Source organism: Chelonoidis abingdonii, chromosome 5 (genome assembly GCF_003597395.2).
Source record: "Chelonoidis abingdonii isolate Lonesome George chromosome 5, CheloAbing_2.0, whole genome shotgun sequence".
Taxonomy (NCBI): domain Eukaryota; kingdom Metazoa; phylum Chordata; order Testudines; family Testudinidae; genus Chelonoidis; species Chelonoidis abingdonii.
Window position 1 is genome coordinate 54,326,750 of NC_133773.1, and position 23,985 is coordinate 54,350,734.

Sequence of the window (23,985 nt, forward strand, 5' to 3'; positions counted from 1 at the left end):
TCCCTCCCAAAGACTAAGCAGATCATGCTGCAGATTTGACCAAAAAGCAGCTACCTGGGGTGAAATCCTGGTCCATTGACTTCATTAAGGTCAAAATTTCACCCTTGATGTTTATTACTTTGTGTGGCAGCCATGCTGGAGAAAGAACAATTGATGGGAAAGCTACCTTGAGCTAAGTCTGTAGCTTGATAAGTTAGGTCTTGGGCATTAGAAAGCGTATTTTTACTTTTGTTTGTAACCCATGCTACTTTCAATCTGTTATAACTAGTATCACTTAACCTTTGGTTTATTTTTATTACAGTACAACTCTGTGCTGTGTTTGAATGGAAGTGACTGTTGGCTCCAGTTAAAATAATAAGTTGTGCTTGTGTCTTTTACAGGAGCAATGGACTTTAGTTCCCTGAGTATTCCAGGAGAGGACTGGACTCTTCATGGCAGACAGTTTTGAGGAAATTCAGGAGTTAGAGTCATCCTCCAAGTAGTAACTAAGGCTGGTGGAGGCAAGGGTGGGGCTGTGGTATTGCAGACAGGCTGCTGGGGTCAGAGCACTGAATCTGGGCTCCACAGCACACACACAGTTAACAAACCACGTGCTTGTCTGTGGGCTGGTGGCATCTGAGCTCTGAGCCACAAGCAGCAGAATATTTAAGACACCCAGGATTATAGGACAGGAAGTGACAACTCCTTAGTGGGATGGGTTGAACCCCAAAATTATTACAGGAGAGCTTCCTCAGTGTAACAAGAACAGATTTAGTGCAGCTAACAAGTTAGATTTTAAAGATATATTCTAGATAGATATCTATGTTTTAAACTATCCACAAATGAAGGCAAGCACATGTTCAGAATCAAGAAGCTCTAACCGGCCCACGTAACACACCCCACAAATCCAGGGTCTACATCGTGACAAATACCCATCACCCTGTCCTTAAGGAGGGGACATTCCAGAGTAATGCAACCTTCCCCCAGGGATCTGACTGCAGTACATGCACAACAGCAGTTAAAACCAGAGTCCCAGAGTCTGACTGACCCTAACCAACAGAAACCAGCGAGTTAGGTACAATTAGCTACAACTTTCCCTGTAAGGCAGATAATTAGGGGACCTGCTTATTTTTATACCCGCCCTAGCTATAAAGCTCCTGCTGTCCATCCCCCGCCCCCATACGGAGCTAATTGCTGTTGTTTTCTCTGGCTGGTCCCACTAGGTCGCAGAGCAGCTCTAGGGAGAGGCGGGCAGGTGCTGCCGAGGAGGGCAAGGCGCGCTCTGCCGGGCAGTTTGAACGAAATCAGGTGTCAGCTTGGAGGTTAGAGCTACGACGCTGAAGGGAGCGGGCAGAAGACTGAGCGCGTTCCCGGGGAAGCCCGCCAGGCGCGTGGCCAGCACCGAACGCGCTCCGCCCCCAGCTAGCGCTTGGAATCCTCATACCACTGACATTCTAACGGTAAAATAACGGCCCCATCCGCATGCTGAAGGGTCACCGGCAGGGTGGGGGAGGGTCGGCAGAAGAGCAGTCACCTCTCCCGACTGCCGCCGCACAGCCCTTGCCTGAGGGCCGCCGCACGCCTATGCGCCTCCGGAGCTCGGGCCTCCCACTAATGGTTGACCCAGGGAGCAGCTGCCGCAGCGCCGCCAGTCGCCCGCAGACTGCGGAGCGAGACCCAAGCACAGCTCCACTCTCGCGCGGTGACGCTCATAGCCCTAAGCCACTACACAGTGGACGAAACCGGAAGCAGCCAGCCCAGCGTGGCTTCGAGCTGTTTGGCCGCGCCCGGGAAGACAATTACCGGCAAGATAGAAGGTCCCATCTACCTCTCCCGTAAAACCAGGCGGTGTCTTCCAGCGCATCACACACATTGAACTGCGCATGCGTTACGGCCCTCTAAGCCATGCAGGCGCTGATGAGCAGGTGTTGCCGCGCAGCCCGAGCCAATCCGCGCACGCTCGGAACAGATCAAGCGAATCACAACTCGGGACCATGTTGGCGCAACTCACTGGCTGCACACTCCCTGCCCGAGCCAATCACGGCTCAGTCCGCAGCGGTCAGTGCTCAGCACATGCTGGCTAGGCCAATCACAATCAGCCCCCAGGGGAGTGCTTGCGGCCCTGCCTAGAGGCACATAAGACTGGCTATACTGGTTCAGACTAAAGGTGTAGCTAGGCCAGTATGCTGTCTGCTGACAGTGGCCAGTGCCAAGTGTCCCAGAGGGAGTGAACCTGACGGGTAATGATCAAGTGATCTCTCTCCTGCCATCCATCTCCACCTGCTGACAAACAGAGGCTAGGGACACCATTCCTTACCTATCCTGGCTAATAGCTATTAGTGGACTTAACCTCCCTGAATTTATCTAGTTCTCTTTTAAACCCTGTTCTAGTCCTAGCCTTCACAACCTCCTCAGGCAAGGCGTTCCAACAAGGAGTTGGCTTTAGTGCAGAAGAACTGCTCAGCCTAAAGTGCCAGACTTAGTGGCCAGTCTCCATGTGGGAGCTGGGAAGCAGTTACTAGTTTGCTGCTGCCCCACTTCTTAGCCAGGGCAAGGAAGAAGCCCTGAGGTCAGTCCCACGGCTTGACACACTTCGCTTAGCACAAAGTGTCAGCACTTGCCATGGCTATGGCTCTATAGTTAAGGCAGTTCCAATAGCAGAGATTCAGCCTTCTGTGCATGGAAAATACAACCTGTCCTCCCTACACTTACAGTGTGTGCTCTGGAGACTGGCTTTCCAAAAATGTATTAGAAAATCCATTTACCTCTGAGCTGCAGAAGAATTAGAAACTGCTGGGTTCTTTGAGATCTTTAGCATCTAGCAGTCTTTACAATGTTCTATTTGTAAGATCAATCTGAACAAACGCAGACTCGTCTAACTTGTCATGGAGTTAATATCAACTGAAATCTTACAGGCAGGTTATATTTGAAATAAGAGGTTGTAATTAAAACCAATTAATTATTGTTGTATCTGATTGATGTGATCAAATAGGCTAAGGCAGTTTAGAGGGTTCATTGTGATATTAGAAATAAAGCAACCACTCAACATCCTCTACAGCTATTTTTTTGTGCAACAACTTTATTGGTTATAATGAGACAAGGTGGGTGACATCTTTTCTTGCACCAGCTTCTGTTGGTGAAAGAGACAAACTTTTTGAGTTACACAGAGTTCTTCTGGTCTGGGAAAGGTATTCAGAGCTAAATACAAAGTGGAACAGGTAAGGAATGAACATATGTTGCCCAAGACAATTCATAGGAAAAGGGCAACAACAGGACGAAGGAGAATGAGTGGATTACAGATTGTGGTAATGAGCCATAAATCCAGCATCTTTATTAAATCCGTAATTTTTGGTGTCTAGTAGAGTTATGAATTTAAGTTCCCAGGCTTGTTTTTTGATGGTGTTATGCAACTTTCATTTCAGAGCAAGAACAGAAATGTTAGATTTGACGTGATGGTTTTATGAAAAGTGTTCATTCATAGGTGATATTTTGTTTTTGTCTTATAATTTTTCTGTGAGAGTTCATTCAAGAGCATAGCAAATCTCTCGTTTCATCTACATAGTTATTGGGGCATTTAACACACTGGATGACATGAGATGTGCTAACAGGTATGGATTTTGAAAGCTGTGTTGTTAGGGTTATAACAGTGAAGCAATGTCTGCAGATTTGCATCAATTGTTCTGGCTGGATCTGGTGCTGCTTTGAGTTGGTGTTTGGGGACCTTCTGACAATGAGGTTGGGGAACTGTTTGAAGACTTGAAGGGGGGGGGGGTTCAGGAAAGATTTCTTCCAAGATGTGGTTTCCATCAGTTGTACTTGTTTAATGATTCCTTAGAGAGGTTCAGGGATGGGGTGATAAGTGACAACTAGGGGCATCTGGTCAGAGGTTTGTTTTTTTTCTTGTATTGAAGCAGATTTCTCCTGGGATATTTAGGTGGCTCCTTACACGATGCAATCTACTTTCTGGTGGAGTATCCTTGTTTGATAGAGGTGAGTTTCAAGTGTGTTAAGATGTCTGTTCCAGACTTTCTCCTTGGAGTTTATTCTGTGGTATCTGAGGACCTGGCACCTGCCGATAACTGATTTCTTGGTGTGTTTGGGGTGGTTACTGGATCTATGAGTTTCTCGTATATAGCTGTCATTGCTGAAGCTGATTATGGGTTCAGGAAGTTGATGCTGGTGAGGGAGTGTTCAGTTACTCAACTGCATGAGAGACACAGGACATATTTTCCAGAGTTCTCACTGGTAGGTTACTTGACCCACTGTCACTGCTCTTTGAAGATTTCATAGCTATAGACTATCTTGGGCATGTTTGTCTATAAAACTTCTAATAAAATGTTAAACGAAAGACATTTCCGGATCAAATTAAAATGGGGTTATGATTGAGAGTGTTTCAGTAACGTAAGGATAAAAATCACTGCAGAAGTGTTGAAATTGTAGCAATCTTCATGGAACTTGGGAGCAGCACAGTTTTCAGGAGGGAAGCTTCAGGCTGTGCACATATGGTTTTGATAGCTGCAGTTGTAGCAACTCTATAATAGTTCTTTTAATAAAAAGAGTTGTTTTAGAAACACATTTTTACCCAGCACGTGGTACTTGAAACAGTAATTAACCCAAAGCCAAGCATTATAACCCTGGGAAAATTCAGAGTTAAGATTACACTTAAGACATTCCAAAATGTTAAGGTAAGAAATCCACAATTATGGCACAGCCTTAATATTGCCCAGTGGCGATGCCACAAGGAAAAACATAGGAGAATGTCTTTTTTGAAAAAACTAATCTGAGTTCACAAATATTAAAATGCCTTAAATACTGTAGGCTGTTGTGTGGTGTCACTACAGCATAGTTAAGATTGTTTGGGTATCTTGGTATATAAAAGACTATGAGCTAGTGGTTAAGGGCATGCTCTTGGGGGAAAGAGGCAGTTTATGAAGAAGCTCTAGAAGCTCAAAGGTTACGTTCCATCATATTGAGACATGGTTGAGCTAATGGAAAACAGAAATCCGTTCCTGAAAAAAAAAAAATTGAAAAAAATAGTTGTCCTGAAATTTTTCCCACAAGGAGATTTCCAGAAGAATTCCATGTCAGGAGACAGGAAGCTAAATATTTTAGCTTCCTAGTTGCTGGCTGTGATGATTTGGGGAATCTGTACAATTTATGAATTTTGTGTAGATCAGTAACTAAGTATTTTACCTGGCTGCAAACCTGCACATTCAAAATGGAGTATTTGTCTTCTCTGTGGTCCTGTTACTACCACATTGGTCTGAAATTCCTGTGGGGTAGTGAGAAAGGCCTAACAACAGAACATCATTACACTTTGACAAGCAGCCATGGTTAAGAGATGTCTTCTCCCCACAGCAAACCAGTTTTTCAAGTCTAAACTCACCTGACATAGGGGCTTAAAGTTATAAAAGGGTAGGAGCTGCTTTACTCAGGGGAATCACTTTTCTCCAACTCAAGATGAGAGAGAAGTAACCCAACATGGAGGAACCTGAAGCAGCAGTGGATCTGCCTGACTTGTTACATAAAAACAGACTAGTTCACCCTTTCCTTGGGAGAACGTGAGGGCCATATTGTTATTAGGATGGTGGCAGTTTTCTAAATGTATGTCTCCACTTGGAGCTAGGGGTGTAATTACCAAATGGCATAGACATACTCATGCTAGCTCTCATTGAAGTAGTGAGCTAAAAATAGTAGTGTAGCTGGGCTAGCACAGGTGGCAGCAAGCGGTGGCACTGGCTAGCTATGCTGAGTATGTATGCAAGGGGTTCAGGTAGCTCTGTATTTGGCACAGCTAGCCCGTGCCCCCGCTTGCTACTGCCCAGGCTATCCTGGCTACATTAGTATTTAGTGCACTGACTCCATTAGAGCTAGCATAAGCGTGTCCACACAAGCAGGGAATCACACCTGAAACTCCAAGTGGGGCTCTCTTGTGCCTTATTTGTTAAATAAAAGTTAGAATCCTGTGCAAAGTGTGTGTGTGTTATATGCTACACTTACACTGTGCCTTGAGAGAGTTAAAGTGTAACCCTGTAAGTGGGTGCAGACTCACCTGGTGGTGCCTCCTGCTGGCTGTCCTCAGGAATTAGCTCACCAGCTGTTAAAGCACCCTCCACGGCTAGGCCACCATGTCCCTCCCAGGACCCTGTTGTCTGGGGTGCTATCCCCTGGCAGTACCCTCCCCCAGTTCTGGGTTTCCCCATCCCAAGGGAACCCCCAAGTCTCTATCCCCACTTTATCTCAGTCTTGGCTACTGCCCAGTCTCCATCTAGCCCCCCTTCACTGGCGCAGACTGCAGTATGAGCCACTCATCACAAGCAAACGGGTTCAGAGCTGCTGCCCCTGCAACCCAGTACCTAATAGGCCTTACCAGGCCTGCAACTTTCCTATGCCAGAGCTCCCCAGCTCCTTTGGCCTTTCCCCAGCCCTCCACCACTCCAGATACCTGGTTAACCTCCCTATAGCCAGACCCTTCTCTCTCTCTGTGTTCAGAGAGAGACTGTTGAGCACCTGGCTCCCAGCCTTTTTATACAGGCCAGCTGAGGCCTGATTGAGGTGTGGCCCAGCTGTGGCTGCTTCCCCAATCAGCCCAGCTTTTAGAGCTGCAGCCCTCTCCACGGCTGCTTTTACCACTGCAGCCCTCTCAGGCAGGAGCAGGGGACTACCCCGCTACAAACCCCAAATGCTCAAACCGTTGGTGGGATCCTGGGAGAGGGTGTGTTTAAGCTACAGGGGAATCTAAGAAGTCAGCACTGGTTCTGAGGTCTGGGCAGAGGACCACAAGGTCACAGCTCTCAGAAAGAAAGGTGCAGACCCTCTGTCTAATACTGAGTGTGCCTGGGGACCCCCAGACTGCAACAGTGCTAGGACCCTGGAGGCTTAAAACACCCAGGTCCCTCCACAGCAGTCCAGCGAGTGGGCATGAAGGGTTGCTCAACCAAATTTGTGACACTGAAATAGAAAGTTTTTGTCAGTTTATCCAGGGAAAAAGTGATATTAAAAAGAGCCTTCCAGGTGAGCATCTGGGGAGTCATCATTTGATGTTCCTGATGGTTTTGTTTGTTTTGGTAATTTTGAAAAAAATCACTTTTGCAAAAAGGGCATTTCCCATCAGAAAATCATTCTCATGGAAAATTCCCAACCAGCTCTAATACTAACTACTGAGACTCTCACTTGGCTGGCGTAGGAAAGTCTTTCTTGCAGTCACTAGTTGAGGCAATTGGGCCCAAACCACAGAAGAAAAGTCTCCCACTACAACTGGGAAGTCTACCTCACATTCCTATCATACATTTAAAGAACAACTGAATGTGGGAATCAATTCAAGCTATTCCAGACTGACTCCTGGGCCCAGATCCATAAACAGAGTGCCATTTACATGCATGTAAGCCAATGCAGGCAGACTATGAAAGATGCATCCGGAGAAAAATTTATTTATTGCAATAAATAAGACATGTACAGATGTTTACAAAACCTAGAAATACCTTGACAAGACAAACAGTTTACGCAACATAAAAAATAGAGTTAAACATCTACAAAGATTGTGATTTATAAGTAATGGAGAACGAGAAAGAGTGGATGTGGAAGGTGGAACTCCCATGTGTATGAGAGTGGTCTGTACATTAATTCAGATATTTTAAAGAACTGTTTTAATCTAAATAATTACATGGCTGTATTAATTTGTTTGGCCTACATATCTCAATTATATTTGAAGGATAATTCCTGTCTCAGAGGGATCCATTCTCTTCTCAGGGTGCATGGCCATTAGTATTAACAGTAGTTATGCATAGGTTCAAGAAGAACCACATGGAGCTTCCCTTCCTTATGCCACTGGTCACATAATTAAAGAGGGTAGAATTTTTCCCGCAGAGCATAGAACCCTAAGATACCAATAAATAATTCACCAGAGAAATTAATAAAACCAGATGGATAATTCCTTTTAGACTTAACCAGATTTTAGGATTTTCCTTTAAAAGTCCATGGAGGGCGGGGGGGGGGGAATAAATCTAAAACCAGACTGCTAAAACATAGGCACTAGAGGTCGGTCACTCTCTCATTGCACTTAAATGAAAATCAAATAGGTTGAACAAGCATTATTAGTATGTAAATATTTGTCTGAAATGTTTTCCATATCTTTTAAACTAATTAATAATATGTGTAGAATGAGTCTGAGGTAGCCCGTGTATTGGAGATTTTTTTTAAAAAACCCATAAAGGCAATATAGTGCTTGTACTAAAATAGTATTTCTTACTGAAAGAGCTCAATGCTCTGCTTTGGAATCTGACATTTTGCCCTTCTCTGTTTTATTTTTGTAACTGGCTTTTACAATCTTTCCTTCATGTTTTGTGTTTACAATACGTATTTGTATAATAAACACATAATACAAAGAATACTTTTGTTCTCTATGAGGTCTCACATGATCTAATGTTCCTTATCCTCTTTTTCCAGTTCTTTCAAGTATCAGCCAGCTCTGTTGAGATTCCCTGGCACTTGCTGACAAATGTTTAGGTGGTGCCATTGCCAGTTCTTAATGAGCCCACAAGGGGATTCTACAATAGCCATGTCACTGTCCCCAGACATTTCTTATTTAAGTTCTCTTGGTTCAGTGCTCTGGTTTGAAATGCAACTCACAGGTTTAAGTCACAGTTTGAAGGGTTAGCATGAATGTCCTGCCTGTTCAATAGTCTCCTCTCCTTTTGAGCTAAATTCATGGTATGGAGGGGCAAAACCATGGAGTTAATTCCCTGGAGTTGCAGGTTTGTAGCTTCCACTATTAGCTTTAATGTAAAATACATAATGTGAAGCTACAATAGGAAATTTTGACTACTCAGCCAGATTTCTGATCTCATTTAGGCTGGTATAAATCCAGAGTAGCTGTTTTTTTCAATGAAGTTGCTCTGGACTTACACCACTGTAACAGAGAGCAGAATCAGGCCTGCTGACACCAAACACTAACCTGCTAGAATTCTGTGGGTTTTATCTCCTGCACTTCACAACACAGCCTCAAATTTACTGTTAAAACAAACTTTTAGGTATCAGAAAATTTAAGAGTATGAAACTCTGTTCTCAATTACCCTAATAAAAATCCAGAGTAACTCCAGTGATCCAGTTAGTTTGGCTTTACACCAGGGTGATTAGGGCTCTGATTCTGCAATACGTTTTGTACAGGCAGACCTCTCTGGCCACACACAGCTCACTGCCAGGGGAGGGGGTTGAGACTAGGAACAAAATTTGGCCCACAATAGTATTTATAAGCAATACTTACACTAATTTAATATTTATAATGCACCTATACTTCCTCAAAGTGGATATCACACTGATGAGGAACATAAATAGGCAGATTAGACTAGATAGAAGGCTGACTGCATGGAAGGAAACTGATATCTATAGCAGTGCAGTTAGTTACCCCTGAAGAATTCAGATTGATCAAAGCATTTTGAACTTTCTGATGTTTTACTTCAAGGTTTAAGGGCAGTTTATTTGAGAAAAAAAAAGGTTCTTTAAGTAGCAAAAGAGTTACATTAGCTTAAACTGCAAGGTACTATCATTCTAGGTCTATTTTCAGTGGTTTACAGCTTAGTGCAACTCCCTGCACCAAGTTCAGGGGGGCAAAGATGTGGCTGGATTCCACTGAAGCCAGTGGCAAGTGAGAGTGTTTAGCACCTTGCAGAAGGCACTCAGCACCTTGTTAGATAAGGCACTTAATTGAGAAAAGGTTCTGGGAGGCGATGCTTCTCCCACTTACATCAGTTCTACCCTTTATTTCAATGGGAGGAGGAGCAGGCCCCAATATAACCATGTGATTCACACTACAGAAACTGCAGTCAATTAAAAACTCAGGTTCAGCATTGCAGGATTCTGACAAAAAACCTGCAGATGTACATAATAATCCTGGGACCCAGTGTCATTTTAACAGAGAATACCAAAAACAAACAACAGTGCACTTTGGAACTGAAGTCTCAGAAAAGAAGCTTAGTTTAAACATTTTCCCATTGACGGGGGTTTCTGAAGGTCAGTGAACAGAAAAATGAAACATTTGAGCCTTGATCACATGTGTCTTTGTCTTTCTGGAATGCAGGTACCCATGGAAGTGTCTTTTTCCTTGGAGATGCTACAGTGTTTCAGGTGAAGAAGGGTGTGAATTCTGTGCAGCTTGGATTTCAGTAACACAGGGTGAACTATCCTAGTTCCAGTACCTTTGAGGCAGTGATTTCTCTATTCCCCCTATGAATCCCACCCCCTGAGTTTTTTGAACTAGTTACATGCCAAGTTAGTGACTGTTTGGAAATTTGAATTGAAATTGAAACATTAATACACACTTTAAAAGCATATAAAGTGTATGATAAAATACCTGTATCTGAAAAAGTAAAATAGATTTGAAAAGTATGAACATAGACTATACAGCTGTTTTTTATGACAAGGTCAGTGCATTCATTTCAGTGATGTTGGCCAACCTAATAATTTCAAATTATGATTTGTAAGCAAAGTCTAAATGTGCTCTCTCTGACAGCTAGTGATGAGCTAGGGGGAAAGGCTTCAGGATCAGATTGTATTTACATTCACACCTAATCTACCTAGGTATCCAGCAAACAGAGCTGTATGGTCCAAGTGATAGATTTTTGGCTGGGGTTGGGTTACAAATCACTTGAACGCGAGGGCGGGTTGGGGAATGAAGTGTTGTTGTTATTGTATGAGTAAAGGGGGGTAGAACTGTACTTAGCCTGTGCTGATTGAGGGCATCAAGAGAGAGGGTGGGGACAGGTGTTTTGCTTGATGGTCTGTCTGAGTCACAATTGCTGTTTGACCTGCCCCTCTCCACTGTTTAAAGACAAAGCTGATTAGACTCCACAGATAGTCTTTTGTTTTGTTAAGTGACCACAGCAGCTGAAATGACTGATCATCAGGTTTAAGTGCTTAGACCTGCTGTGGGATGGTGTTTCTGTGGAAGAGACAGCCAAGTCTGCACTAGCAGTGAGGTTCCCCCACTAAGAGCTCAGCTGAAATCACTGAGAGCTGGGTGGAACCTCAAGAGACCAACTCACAGAGGTCACACTGGCAGGTGGTAGCAGGAGGTGATGGCACAGGGCCATTGGCAACAGAGTGATGGAGTGAACAGTAGCACAATGAACAACAGTGGCCAGAGCAAACAGTGAGCAGCTGGAGGAACAAGCAAGGTGCCTTCTTGCTCCCTACCTGGGAGGTGAACTCACCTGAAAGCACCTCTGAAATCAGTCTCCACTGACCAAGGACAACACCCGTGAGTGGGGGCGGTGGAGGGAAAAGTGAGGGGCACGTTAAATAAACATTTATTTGTTGGACTATATTTTAGTGACTTTGCTCCAGAATGCTGATTTGTGACTAGAAATGGAAACTTACATAAATGTTTCCTAGTAGGCCAAGATTTTTAAAATGCATTATTGGCCAAGGTTGTTATCTCACAGTGTTGCTATCTGGAGAGGTCATTATGTTGGGGAGTTTCTGTACTAAACTTTTATTTAATTTTTACATAAGAATGGCCATACTGGATCAGACCAATGGTCCATATAGCCCAGTATCCTGTCTTCCGACAGTGGTCAAGGCCAGCTGCTTCAGAGGGAATGAACAGAACAGGGAATCATCAAGTGATCCATCTCCTGTTGCCCATTCTCAGCTTTTGGCAACAGGCTAGGGACACTCAGAGCATGGTGTTGCATCCCTCCTCATCCTGGCTATAGCTACTGATGGACCTATTCTCCAGGAATTTATCTAGTTCTTTTTTTAATCCTGTTATAGTTTTGGTCTTCACAGCATCCCTGGCAAAGAGTTCCACGAGTTGACTTTGTTGTGTGAAGAAGTACTTCCTTTTGTTTTTTTAAAACCTGCTGCCTATTAATTTCATTGGGTGACTACTAGTTCATGTGTTATGTGAAGGATTAAATAACATTTCCTTATTCACTTCAGTCAAGATTTTATAGACCGCTATCATGTCCCTCCTTAGTCATCTCTTTTCTAAACTGAAAATTCCCAGTCATTTTAATCTCTCCTCCTGTTTCATACCCCTAATCATTTTAGTTGCCCATCTCTGTATCTTTTCCAATTCCAATATATCTTTTTTGGGATGGGGTCACCAGATCTGCACACAATATTCAAGGTGTGCACATACCATAGATTTATATAGAGGCAATATTTCCTGTCTTATTATCTATCCCTTTCTTAATGACTCTCAACATTCTGTTTGCTTTGTTGACTGCCGCAGCACATTTAGTGGATATTTTCAGAGAACCATCCACAATGACTCTAAGATCTTTCTTGAGTGTTAACAGCTAATTTAGATCCCATCATTTTGTATGTATAGTTGATGTGCATTACTTTTCATTTATCAACACTGAATTTCATCTGCTGTTTTGTTGCCCAGTCACCCAGTTTTGTGAGATCCCTTAAATCCAAAGCAGACTGCAAAGAGTTAAACTATCTCGAGTAATTTTGTATCATCTGCAAATGTGGCCTTCTCACTGTTTAGCCATTTTTCCAGATCATTTATGAGTATGTTGAACAGTAATGGTCCCAATACCGACCCCTCAGGGATACCACTGTATATCTTTCTCCCTTCTGAAAATTGATAATTTATTCCTACCCTTTGTTTCCTATCTTTTAACTAGTAACCGATCCACGGGAGGACTTCCCTCTTATCCCATGATGGCTTACTTTTCAAAAGTGAATTTAAATTTTTTTTAATTTTTTTTTTTTTTTTTTTTTTTTAGAAATCTAGACCTGTTATGTGTTTTGGTGGATTTTGCATTATCCTTATTTTAAATTTGCATTATCCTAACAAAACTTTTACTTTATTCATATATCTTTTATATGTTGCAGGTCAAAGTGAAAATGAAAAGAAAAACAATACAGCAATTTTTCCACTCAAAGGCCTCAAAAACTAAAGGTGAAGAACACATCAAGAACCAAGAATATCTCAACATGTCATGTGACGGTTCAAGTGATGTACCTACATCTGACCAGCCTGAAGCACAAATGCAGTTACCTACTGAAGAAACAGTGTCTCCAAAACCTAAAGGCAGTTCCCAATGTTGGTCGGTCAAAGTGTTCCCATTTATTGAAGTTACAAAAGATGGCTACTGGTGCACCTCTTGCGAAAAACGAAAGCTTTCCAATTGGTTATAATTTGTAAAAGTGGAGGAGCTTGGTTTGTCAGACCGATCAGCAAAGCCAGTGCTGACAAACTACGTGAAAAGGCAGCAGAACACCAGGCCTCTGTAGTGCATCAACATGCAGAAAGCCTTATAAGCCCACTTTCAAAAGTATTTAATGAGGCTGTTAAGAATGCTGGAGACACAACACAGTTCATGCGAACAAACATGGCTGTGGCATTATACTTTCTATTTAAGCAAGACAATGTTAAGTGCATTGTCACTTGTTCATCCTGAAGCTGAACACTGGTTCCAAACAAGACCAGCAAATGCTCGCTATCTTTCTGCAAGAAATTCAACTGCCTGGCTAGAAGCATGCAGTGCAACAGTGAAAGACTCAGCAGCTGAAAAAGTGAAGAACTCTCTCACCACATTCAAAAAACTTGCATACATGCACTGATGCAAATAGGCATCAAATGTTATCTTGATGTCAGTGGTAGGCCAGTAGATGCATTTCTAGATGTTCAAGTTATAGAAGACACATCAGCTGCATCTCCGACAACCCACATATTAGAAGAGTTAAATGCTTGTCAATTAGACCCCAAACAGATGGCTGTTTGTGCATTTGATGGAGCTGCGAACGTCTCTGGAAGACATGGTGGAGTACAATCTTTGCTCAGAGAAATGTATAACCCTAATCTCTCCTATACACACTGTATAGGCCTTCTACTCCAACTAACACTAGTACAAGCTGCAGAATCTTCAAAAAACATTTAAAAAGCTATAAATGTAATGTCGTCGTCATATTCTTTTTTCAGCAAGAGTCCAAAAAGACTGAATATCTTGGAAAATATAGAAGATACACTGGTACTGAAGTTCAAATTAGTCCAACTTGGGAAAACACTTTGGCTTTCTCATGACCATCCTTGGCTGTTGTCTTAATTCCTTCAGCCATTATTACTGGCTTTGGAAAGTATCTACCAAGATGGGATGGATTTAAGTAGCCAGGCTGGTGGATTACTTTTGCTACTACGTTCAGAGAAGACTATTGCCATTCTCTCTCTCATGAGTCTACTGTTGAAACCACTTGGGTCATTAAACGATGCCATCCAGGCATCTGCTGCAACAGTAGTAGATCTTTGTCCAGCAATGGAAGTTACATTTAGAGCAATCAGAGAGCTATCCATTGAAAAAGAACTGGAAGAAGCAAAGACTTCAGTCCAGAAGTTGACTAATGAAGGTATTTATATTGAATCCTTAAGTAAAAAGGACAAGAAGTCTTTGGTAAGACAACTGAAAAAGTACACAGACTTGATTCTTAAAAATCTACAACAACGACTTCTAGATTCTACTCAACCTCTATGTAGCTTTTACAGATGCCTGTCCTATAAAACGCCAACAGTTGAGTGGAGTGAGGCACTACCAGCAATGGGGCTACCATGTGACCAGGACAGAGTAGAGAATTTGAACACAGAGTGGAATATCATATGATGAATGAATGAAGATTTGACTTCAATTTCTTTTTTATCATCACTAGTGGCTCGACCCGATCTTCGTGCTATGTTTCCTGGGATGAAAGAAGCAAGAATTCATCTCATGCTACTCCCACTCACAACAGCTACAGTGGAGCATTCTTTTTCATCATTGAATAGAACTGAATAGAAGCCACCAAAGATGAACGTATTGCATTCAAGAAGTTCATTAACAGAGTTGTGCAAAATTATAACAAGAAACCAAGAAGGATGTAGCTGTAGTGCTTCACAGAAGGCTTGAGTAGCCAACTTTAATTTGTGTGATTTTAAAACACAAAATGGTCATGAAACATTTTTCAGTTTTTACTATAGTGCCATACAGCCCACCTTGACCCTCAGTCTCACCCCCCATTGGCCTTGACCACCCCACCACCACCCCCACAAATTCAAACACCCTCTCTAATTTCAATTCCTGGGGAAACCACTGCTTTGCGGCCTTCTGAAGGCTGCAACATTTGGCCCATTAAATGTTTCTAATGAGAATGATAGTATGCTGTTCTCTACTGAACATTGTATAATATACCTACATCTTCATTCCTAAACAGAAGATTTTTTTAATCTATATTAATCTCACTTCTTTTAATCATACCCTCATCTGTGTCTAATAAGTGAAGTAAGTTCCCCTCACAGTTTCCTCTGCATCTTCCCACCAAGCACAGTGACTTGTTGCACCATAGAACGAGAAGCAGGTTTGGCCTGCAGCCTCTGCAGATCACAAGGCTCCACACTGAGGGCCCAGTCTTGCAAACATGTATGTAAATCCCTGACTATTCATGCAACTAAAGTTTCTCATGTGTGTCCATATTTGCAAGATTGGGACCTCACTGGAAATTGCCTAAAAAAGGATGAGGAAGGGGCAGATGTATGGACCCACCCCAGCTTATATTACTGCCTGGGTGCGCCAGGTGAGCAAGCTGCAATATCCTAAGGAATGGCATAGCAAGAGCACATGCTCCTTGCAAGCTGGGAACAATCTTTCCCCCTTAGTTTTGTAATGCTGGAACAGTAGTAATAATAAAAATGAAAAATTATTATTTACAGTTAACTCAGCATAAAATTTTATGGTGTGGTATATATTTCAGTGAAGACAAGCTGTTTAAGATTAATATTATTTAAATGATAACTTGAAGGGGCTTTCAATTTAATAGGTACTAACCATACCCCATCCTAAATGGGCTTCAGGGCTGAATTAATTAACAGAAAGCACCCTCAAATTATCCTAACTTCAGTTTGCTCTTTGTATTGATAAACTGTCTCTAGTTAGGGTGGATTATCCTATGTAATATAGCAAAATATTGATTGTTTTCCCACTCTGCTACACTTCTCCAAAATGCTCTGCCAATATACTTCAATGGAAGTAAAAATTTTTCTCCTAAATGTCCCTATTTCTGGTGGGACTAAATTTGGAATCAGGACTTTGATGTTATATTCCCTGAGGGAGGTCCTAGAACATCTTGTCTTTAACAATGACTATGTTTTAATTTTACAGTAGTGTAGCGCTCAGTCCCTGTGATATGTCTGTGTATTCAAATGAAAAGCATTTATGTTTTTACAAAGGGTCTACCAGGAACATATTTTTTTAAATATTTAAGTCCTTGAGTTTTAGGTTTTCCCCCTTTTTAATACACAGTATTAAGCAGTAGTAGGAATACACAAGGGTTTGGTTTTTTCCCCAGCAGACCATTTGTTGCTACCACTAGGTGGCCTGGCTTTCAAAGCAATCCTTAAGGAAAGACTCAGCACAAGTGACTTTTCTGGGGTTTTGTATTTTCAGGAAGTCTTGATCAATATCTGGAAGGAAAAAAAGGGGGGGGGGAATAAGAGATTTGATAAAATTTACAAAAATCATATCAAATGTTAAAATAAGTTATTTATTTTCCTCTTTCAGATACAGTGATGGATTTTCTCCAAGTTGAGATTTTTTCCCCATGAGATGTGGCTATTGAGTCTCTAAACAGTCAGACACAAGCAGTTATAAAATTACACTATTGGCTGAAGAGGTTTGCCTACTCTTGCTACAAACAACACCTGAGCTATAAAAGAATAAAACTAGTTTTCTCCATGATCAGTATACATCATGGTCCAAATTCTTCTAGGCTTACTTACTCCAAGTAGTATTTACTGATAGGCTTTTTCTCATTGAAGTAAAGAGGATTACTCAGGTAAGTGATACTCAATATAGGCAAGGTTGGAGAATCAGTCCCTTTGTCCATTTTCAGTACTTTTTGTGCAGTTTCATCTTTTTATCTGTATAGTTTTTTTCCCCCCTGTCTGCACAGCCCTTTCACAATTTTTTTTTCAAGAGTTAGGAAAAGGGGATCTTAAAGCCATAAATATTAGCAGGTGGACTCGGGGGCAGGAATGGGAGCTGAAACAATAGACCTATTAATATGCTTCCTATATGCTTACCTCACTCAGTAATGCCCACACAGGAGAATCAGAATGGATAGATAAACGAATAGCCTGTATTTTTCCTACTAATGGACTGATGATGCCTTCTGCTATTCCATTATCAAATGTACCTATGTATAAACAAAACCAATCAGCACTAGTATGAGCTATAAAGAAATGCATTTTTCTAGTGGAGTGAACACAGACAGTTTTAATGTCTATAATAAATACTACCTAAGGCCCAGATTCCTAAGAGTACTGAGGCACCTAAGCTGGGGAGTTAGATGCCAAGTCCCATTTTTAGGGGCCACTGTTTAGTCCATTTGGCTGCTGCCTAATCCTGTAGATGCCTAAGCTCCCTCTGAACCTAAATTTTTGCATTAAAGGTTCCTGCCTCTGGGCAGGAACACTGCTGCCTCTAAGTACCTGCACACCAATTTCCTGCCTAAACCCCAGAGAGATCCTCAGACCAGGTGAAGATAGGTGAGTAGACACCTATCTTGCCTGTGGGGCCCAATCTGTATGTGTGCTCAAAGTCCACTTAATTCCACACACAATGTCGAGAGGAGGAAGATCTCCCTTATAACTTTTAGCCCAGTGGTTAGCGTACTCACCTGAGAGGTGGCAGATCCTTGTTCACATCCTCTCTCCTCATCAGGCTGAGGAGGGACTTGAATCAGGGGATCTCATGCACCCCAGTACCCTAACCGCTGGGATAATGATTACAAGAGTCATCCTCCCTCTCATAGCTGTTTTGTGTGAAGTTAGGCAGCCTCTGAACATTATTGAAAACATTCTTTTGGTGTCCTACAAGTTTGTGATGTTGACAGTACATCAGTGTATGACTAACAGAAAATACTGTTTAATAGATTTTTATCGTGTTAAGATGTACAAGCTCTTTTTAAAAATAGCATATTCTTACGAAACGTTCACCTTTGTTGCTGGCTGAACCACAAGTTAATGATGTCAAAATCAATTAGCTCAAGCTACAAAACTCAAGTCACAGTCAATTATCCTACTGAGGAGCTTGAAATGATTGGGCTTTTTCTTTAATTTAAAACCTTCACTATCCCCTTTACTAAAGTCTGTTTTCATTACTCTGCCATACTGAATTCTAAGTAACCAAACCACATACTGCAACATGCAGAAGTTGAAAATGTATTCTTCGATTACTAGTTGACTTTGAAATTCAGAGTTTCTTATAGAACTAACGGAGCTTTAAAGTGTATAGGGTTTTGGTTTTTTAAATAGTATGTATATATAAGCAAACTGTTTCAGTCTTTGAAATGATAAGAAGTAGTTTACCTATCTTTAAATATCCATCTTCGGTTGTTTGGTAGTTAACTTTGTCTCCATGGTCTACTGCATCTTTTAATAATTCTGTTTCCTGTAACAAAACAAAAGCGTAGAAGTCCCAACCAGGTTTTATAAAATATATTTTTTCTAACCTTCATTCATAAAATGAGTAGTATTGGGTATTGCAGTGGGAAATGAGATACTTACAGCAGTAGGCCAAACTTCTACAGTAGTGTTAAACAGTTTATCACCAGGGTGTTCCATGTTTCCACTTCTAAAGAGGTACCTGCCAATGAGAACTATATTATTTCTGCATATTTTTGTACGGTAGAAGATTCTAGGTGAATAGTTCTCAAGAATAATTTCTGTAGTAAAACTTTAAATATACATTCTCTATTGCAAATAGCATGTTAGTGAAGCCAGAGACAGATGTTAACATTTGCAGCCAGTTGGCCAAATTGTTTTAAAACCTTTAAATTTCAAACAATATATCCCAAAAGACAACCTGTTCTGGAAACAGTGAAAGGGGAAAGCAACACCATGCTGAATTGTCACTAATCTTTCTCCCTTTCAGTGCTCAAATCCCAATCAATCTAACCCATTCCAAGCTTCACTAGCCCTTACACACAGACCCCAATAGTCCCATATCATTCCAGAGCCTACCTGAGGCCTGCAACACCCATGCAGGCAGCTGCATAAGGATCATCCCCAAGTCTTGCTATAAAAGTGTGGACCTCCTTGCAAATCCAGCATTTTAGGTACTGAAAGTGGGCTGTTTCCTAATTTTAATGAAACTTCCTTGATGACAGGATGTCCAACTAGCACCTCTTATTGTGGGATCCATATGCCAGTGGCAGCCCTCAGTTATTCATGGAGGTCTGTTGATCAAGTGTTTCTAAGAAGCTCCAATATTGGCCAATAGGTAACAGCATTGCCAACTTCAAGCATTCAAAAATCATGAGTTAGGCCCCCAAAAACATCATGAGATTTAAAAAAATACTTTTTGGATTCTTTTCACTTGCCTTCTGGCCTTGGAACCTCTTTAGATTTCATGTTTATAATAGTTTCTTTGCAACTATTCAGGCTCATAAGTTTTTTGTTTTGTTTTGTTTTAAATGAAACCTGAGATTCTCACTTTCACATGAATCCTGCAGCTGAGGCATTAAGAAGAACTCCAAATATAAGGTTCACAATAAAAATTAACAATTAGCAGCACTAGAGTAGTGGGGTATCAGCTAGAAAAGGCAATGTTGTGTAGAAGCCACCTTCTTCCTGTTTAGACCCCACCCTGGGAAAATGGAAGATATGGACTATAAGTTTATTAACATGTAAGCTATTGAATTATGAACGTTGTGAGTCATAGCAGTTTCCATTTATGCTGCAATATTTGTTACAATATTGTTTTGGTGGGGTCACCTGATGGGGATATTACAAATGATCTTGTAAATTCTTTTTGAGTGTGTAAGCAGTGTAAAATCTTCGAATAAATGTTTGGATTGTTGTTAGTTAGCAAAGCAATTTCCTCCCTGCCATATTCTCTCTAACTTGAGTCTATTCTTGAGGCAGAGGTACTCCCTAGGAATGTGGCATGGGGGTTTTAGTGAAGTTCCTTGAAAGATGAGATGGGCAAACAATATTCAGGCTGCCTCTCTTCAAGTATGGCTCATATAGTCCAAAATACACAAGCTGCACTAAGAAAATATTCAGATCTGTCAACTAGGTTACCAATTTCTCATCCAGGATGGAACTGACCCACAAGACACCAGAGGGGCAACAGTATTTTTTCATTACATTAATTTGTTGTAAAATACATTTTACAAAATCTAGTGGTTTAAATGATTTCATGTACATTATTTATGATGGAGAATGCATTTCACAATGTATTTTTGCAAGTGTCTTTTTCTGGGAAGCCAAGAGAGGAACATTATTTGTCAAAGGAGACAGGATGGACATATGTAAAATAATTAACGATACAGAGAACGAAAGTTAGGAACTTTCATTTACCCCTTCTCATAATACACAAACGAGAGTATATTTAACTAAATTGAAAGACAACATTTTAAGCATGATAAAACAAAATAATTTTTCACATAACACATAGTTAACCCGTGGAGCTCACTGTCAAAAGATATCAAGGCCAAGAACTTACTAGGACTAGAAAAATTTTACATTTATATGGATAATGAGAACATCCACAATTACATTAGACAAGTTAAAAAGTTTAGGTGTGTAAATCCTCGTTTTAGGGCATAAGCCAACTGCTAATTTAAGGGGCTAGGAAGAATCTCTCCCTGTAAATAGGTTATTCCAGAATTGTCTGCTATGGGCTTTCTTGCACCTTCTTCTAAAGATATATCTGGAAGTGGCCACACTCAGGAATAGCATACTGGATTAGAGGGACCACTGGTCTGATCTGCTACGACAATTCCAGTTTCATCATAGAAAGGGCAGGTCTGCAGCTCAGCTAATTAAGCAATTCAACAAGAATCTAATTGTAAGTGGGAACCCACTCCTAGAACGTGTCTCCAGGATCTCCCGAATCTTTGGAAGATCATTTCCTAATATCTGCAAAAGAAAAACTTCCCACCTGTACACAGGAGACACACCAAACAGGAGTACCTGTCCTGGCCCTCCTGTAGAGTTAGAAAAATCTTTTGCCCACTGCTCTGTTCTCAAACCAACAACACCTCAGTCCAATTAAAAAATGGTGCAAGCTGCCACAAGGTGACTAGTAGGATGGTATAAGTTAAAGTAGACCTTGTCTGAAAGCAGAAAGGAATGGCCTAATGGGTCATTGGTAAAGATGCAGCAGCCAGAATCTTGTGTCTGAAGCTGATTTCAAGGCTGTAACAGACCTTTAGGGTCACCACTTTGTGGTAGGTTTAGCATTTTGAAATAAGTAAAAGAATGGAATGATTGTTTTCTCCTGCATTTCAATGTGATGTTCCTGTTCAAATGCTTTGTGTAAATCAATCTTGTTTTGTGTGTGAATGAGGATTGTGTGTGTTAAAAGATAATTGTGAAGGCCATCACTGGACCAGATGTTCTAGGAAGGAATCAAGGATGGACATAAAGGCACCTAGAGATTGCAATATACCCCTATTAAGATGTCAGAGGAGGGTAAATTGACAACTCTAAAAGATGTAGCAGGCACCCATCAATGGGGACAAAATAGCTGATCAAAACCAGCATGGGGTAACTCCCTAAAAGGCTAATAAAAAATAAGAACAATCTAAAAAAAGAAGTACCTGACAAACAGCAATTGATTACAGCATGATGGAGCAAAACTCATTGGTCACAACGAAGGAAGATCACTATATGAACAGGGTGCTTTGCCATGAAACTTCGGGTTTGTCCTGCCAAGACTTCCCCGGAGCATCGGGTCATGACTGACAGAACCTGGCTCCTCTCTACCCATGATCAACCTAGCTAGCCACTAGATTGATCAGGATTCTGGACTGGTAAGTATAACATTGACTGGCAGGACAGTGTGTGTGTGATTAAATGCATATGCTAATTGTTGTATCTCCAATAAATGCGGCATATTGCCTTTTTCCCTGAAAAAAATCCTGTATGCTTCTATAAGCATAACAGTATCACCACTCAATCCGTTGCTTTTCATTGTTTTCACCATAGGGTTTACATTGATTTTTCTTTCTTTCTTAACTATTTAATTCTTATTCCTGTGAGGAGAAGTCTAGAATTCATAAGCTTTTAAGGAAGAAGTGTGTTTCAGGGAAAGCGTTAAAAAAGAGGAAATGGGCATAGCAGACTTATTATACTTATTTAAATTGGCAGTTTGTGCATACTCAAACAGCAGAGAATTGGTAATCTTGACAGGATTCAAAACTGGGTATAAGTATCCTACCGTATCATTTAGCACTTACCCATCTACTTTCAATGGCTGTAAAAAAGTGAATAAGATATAATCTCCAGCCACTGGAGAAAAAGCCCAAAAACAGTCCATTCCTTCATAAGCTTTTTCCAAAGTATAATGCTGGAATATTCTTAGGCTAGTAGTCACTTTTGCAGGGGGGTTAACATGTGCTTTATGTAGCATGTTTTTGCCAAAATCTTTATCCTGTTAGATGGAAAGAGATACAATATCACATATAAAGATTCATAATTCAGTGTTCAAATATTTTGGATCACAGAGGGCTGTTACAGAAAACAAAGAGTCATTATCTGAACTATTTTCATATAAAATGATATATTTAGATTTTAAATGTTGCATCCCATATTTATGGGCGGTCCTTCAGTGAAACCACTAAAACTCAACAATAAGTTGTGTAACTATGAACTTTATCTATCATTTCCTAATGATGTAGAAGCTTTTCTGATGGGCAGGCTGTTCCATAATTGCCCATTACACCTTCTTCTGTAACATCTGGTATAGGTCACTGTCAGAGACAAATGGACTACATGAACCATTGGTCTGATCCAATATGGTGATTTTTATATAATCATACAGCCCTAACTGAACTCTTGAAGTCTTGTACTTAAGTGCTCTTATGTGGTGAGGACAACTGCTTTATGGGAGGAGGTATGCCACAGGCAATACAGACCTGTGCTGCATTACTAATAGAGCAGAATATAAGGAAAGGACAGTATCTAAGGAGGAAAGGCTACCAGAAGGAATCTCTCCATTTCCTCAGGAACCTCAGGAGAATCTTTGTTGGTAGACTAGAAATCAAGCCCTATGCTAGTTCGTATTATTTACATTGTTTATATAGCCATCCCAGGTGCTCTTGAGACGGCATTCACATCTGACTACTGTGGATCTGACATGATCTAAACCTAATAAATGAGTCCTCCCCGAGAAGGTGTTTCCTCCACAGTTTAAGCAGAGGAGCCTCTGATTGTTTGCAACAGGACACTGTAAGTGAAAAACCCACTCTTGACCTCATGTGCCTCTCCAAATACCATCTCATCTCCAAGCTCATTAAATGCGATGTATGCAGTTGCTGTCAGGAGTTGTTCTTCCCAAATTCCACCCTAGACCCTCTCTATTTCAGCTTCCACCCCTTGCCCTCCTCTGAAACAAGTCTCACTGAAGTCTCTTATGACCTTTTCCTAGCCAAAGCTCAGAACCAGTACTCCATCCTCACTCTCCTTGACCTTTCAGCTGCCTTCAACGCAACTGACCGTGCTCTTCTTGAAATATTGTCCTCCCTTGGCTTTCGTGACTCTGTCCTCTCCTTGTTCTCCTCTCTCTCTAATCATTCCTTGTGTCCTTTGGAAGACCTGCTATGTTCCCCCTTCAACTTTCTGTGGGGTCTCCAGAGGGGGTCCTTGGTACCCTTCTCTTCTCTCTTTACACCTTATCTCTAGGTAATCTCATCTGTGAACACAAATTCAACTGCCATCTCTATGCTGATGACTCTCAGATCTACCTCTCTACTCCAGACCCACCTCCTCCTGTCCAAACTAAAATCTCAGCTTGTCTCACTGACATCTCCTCATGGATGTCTAGACATCAGCTCAAGTTCAACATGGCTAAAACAGAAACTCTTCTTTCCCCTCTCCATCTCCTGCTAAGCCTACCACTCTACCTCCTTTCTCGATCATTGTGGACAACACTACCATTCTGCCCGCCACTCAGTCCAGTAAGATAGGATTTATCTTTGACTTGGACTTCTCTCTAGATCATCATATCCAGGCTGTGTCTA

The 23,985-nt window shown here is 41.4% G+C and overlaps 2 protein-coding genes across 6 annotated transcripts in view; both read right to left on the bottom strand.

Moving 5' to 3' along the window:
• CLGN (calmegin) overlaps window positions 1–1,959 on the bottom strand; it is a 73,242-nt gene extending 71,283 nt beyond the window's left edge. Inside the window, exon 1 of one of the 2 annotated variants that reach the window (XM_075066282.1) lies at window positions 1,783–1,959. In XM_075066282.1, the coding sequence (XP_074922383.1) occupies window positions 1,783–1,803 (21 nt within the window). In that variant the 5' untranslated portion in view covers window positions 1,804–1,959. The remainder of the gene's footprint in view (window positions 1–1,782) is intronic. The other variant, XM_032805289.2, reaches the window with a different exon arrangement.
• A 12,892-nt stretch (window positions 1,960–14,851) lies between these two features.
• The window catches only part of MGAT4D (MGAT4 family member D), a 99,977-nt gene continuing 90,843 nt past the window's right edge, over window positions 14,852–23,985 (bottom strand). For 2 of the 4 annotated variants that reach the window (XM_032805293.2, XM_032805291.2), the window contains 5 exons: window positions 22,204–22,397; window positions 18,524–18,602; window positions 18,326–18,407; window positions 17,039–17,151; window positions 14,852–16,420 (listed from right to left, as the gene is read on the bottom strand). In XM_032805293.2, coding sequence (XP_032661184.1) covers window positions 16,400–16,420; window positions 17,039–17,151; window positions 18,326–18,407; window positions 18,524–18,602; window positions 22,204–22,397 — 489 coding nt within the window. In that variant the 3' untranslated portion in view covers window positions 14,852–16,399. Of the gene's footprint in view, window positions 16,421–17,038; window positions 17,152–18,325; window positions 18,408–18,523; window positions 18,603–22,203; window positions 22,398–23,985 lie in introns of those variants that run through there. The other 2 variants (XM_032805292.2, XR_004377124.2) reach the window with 2 other exon arrangements.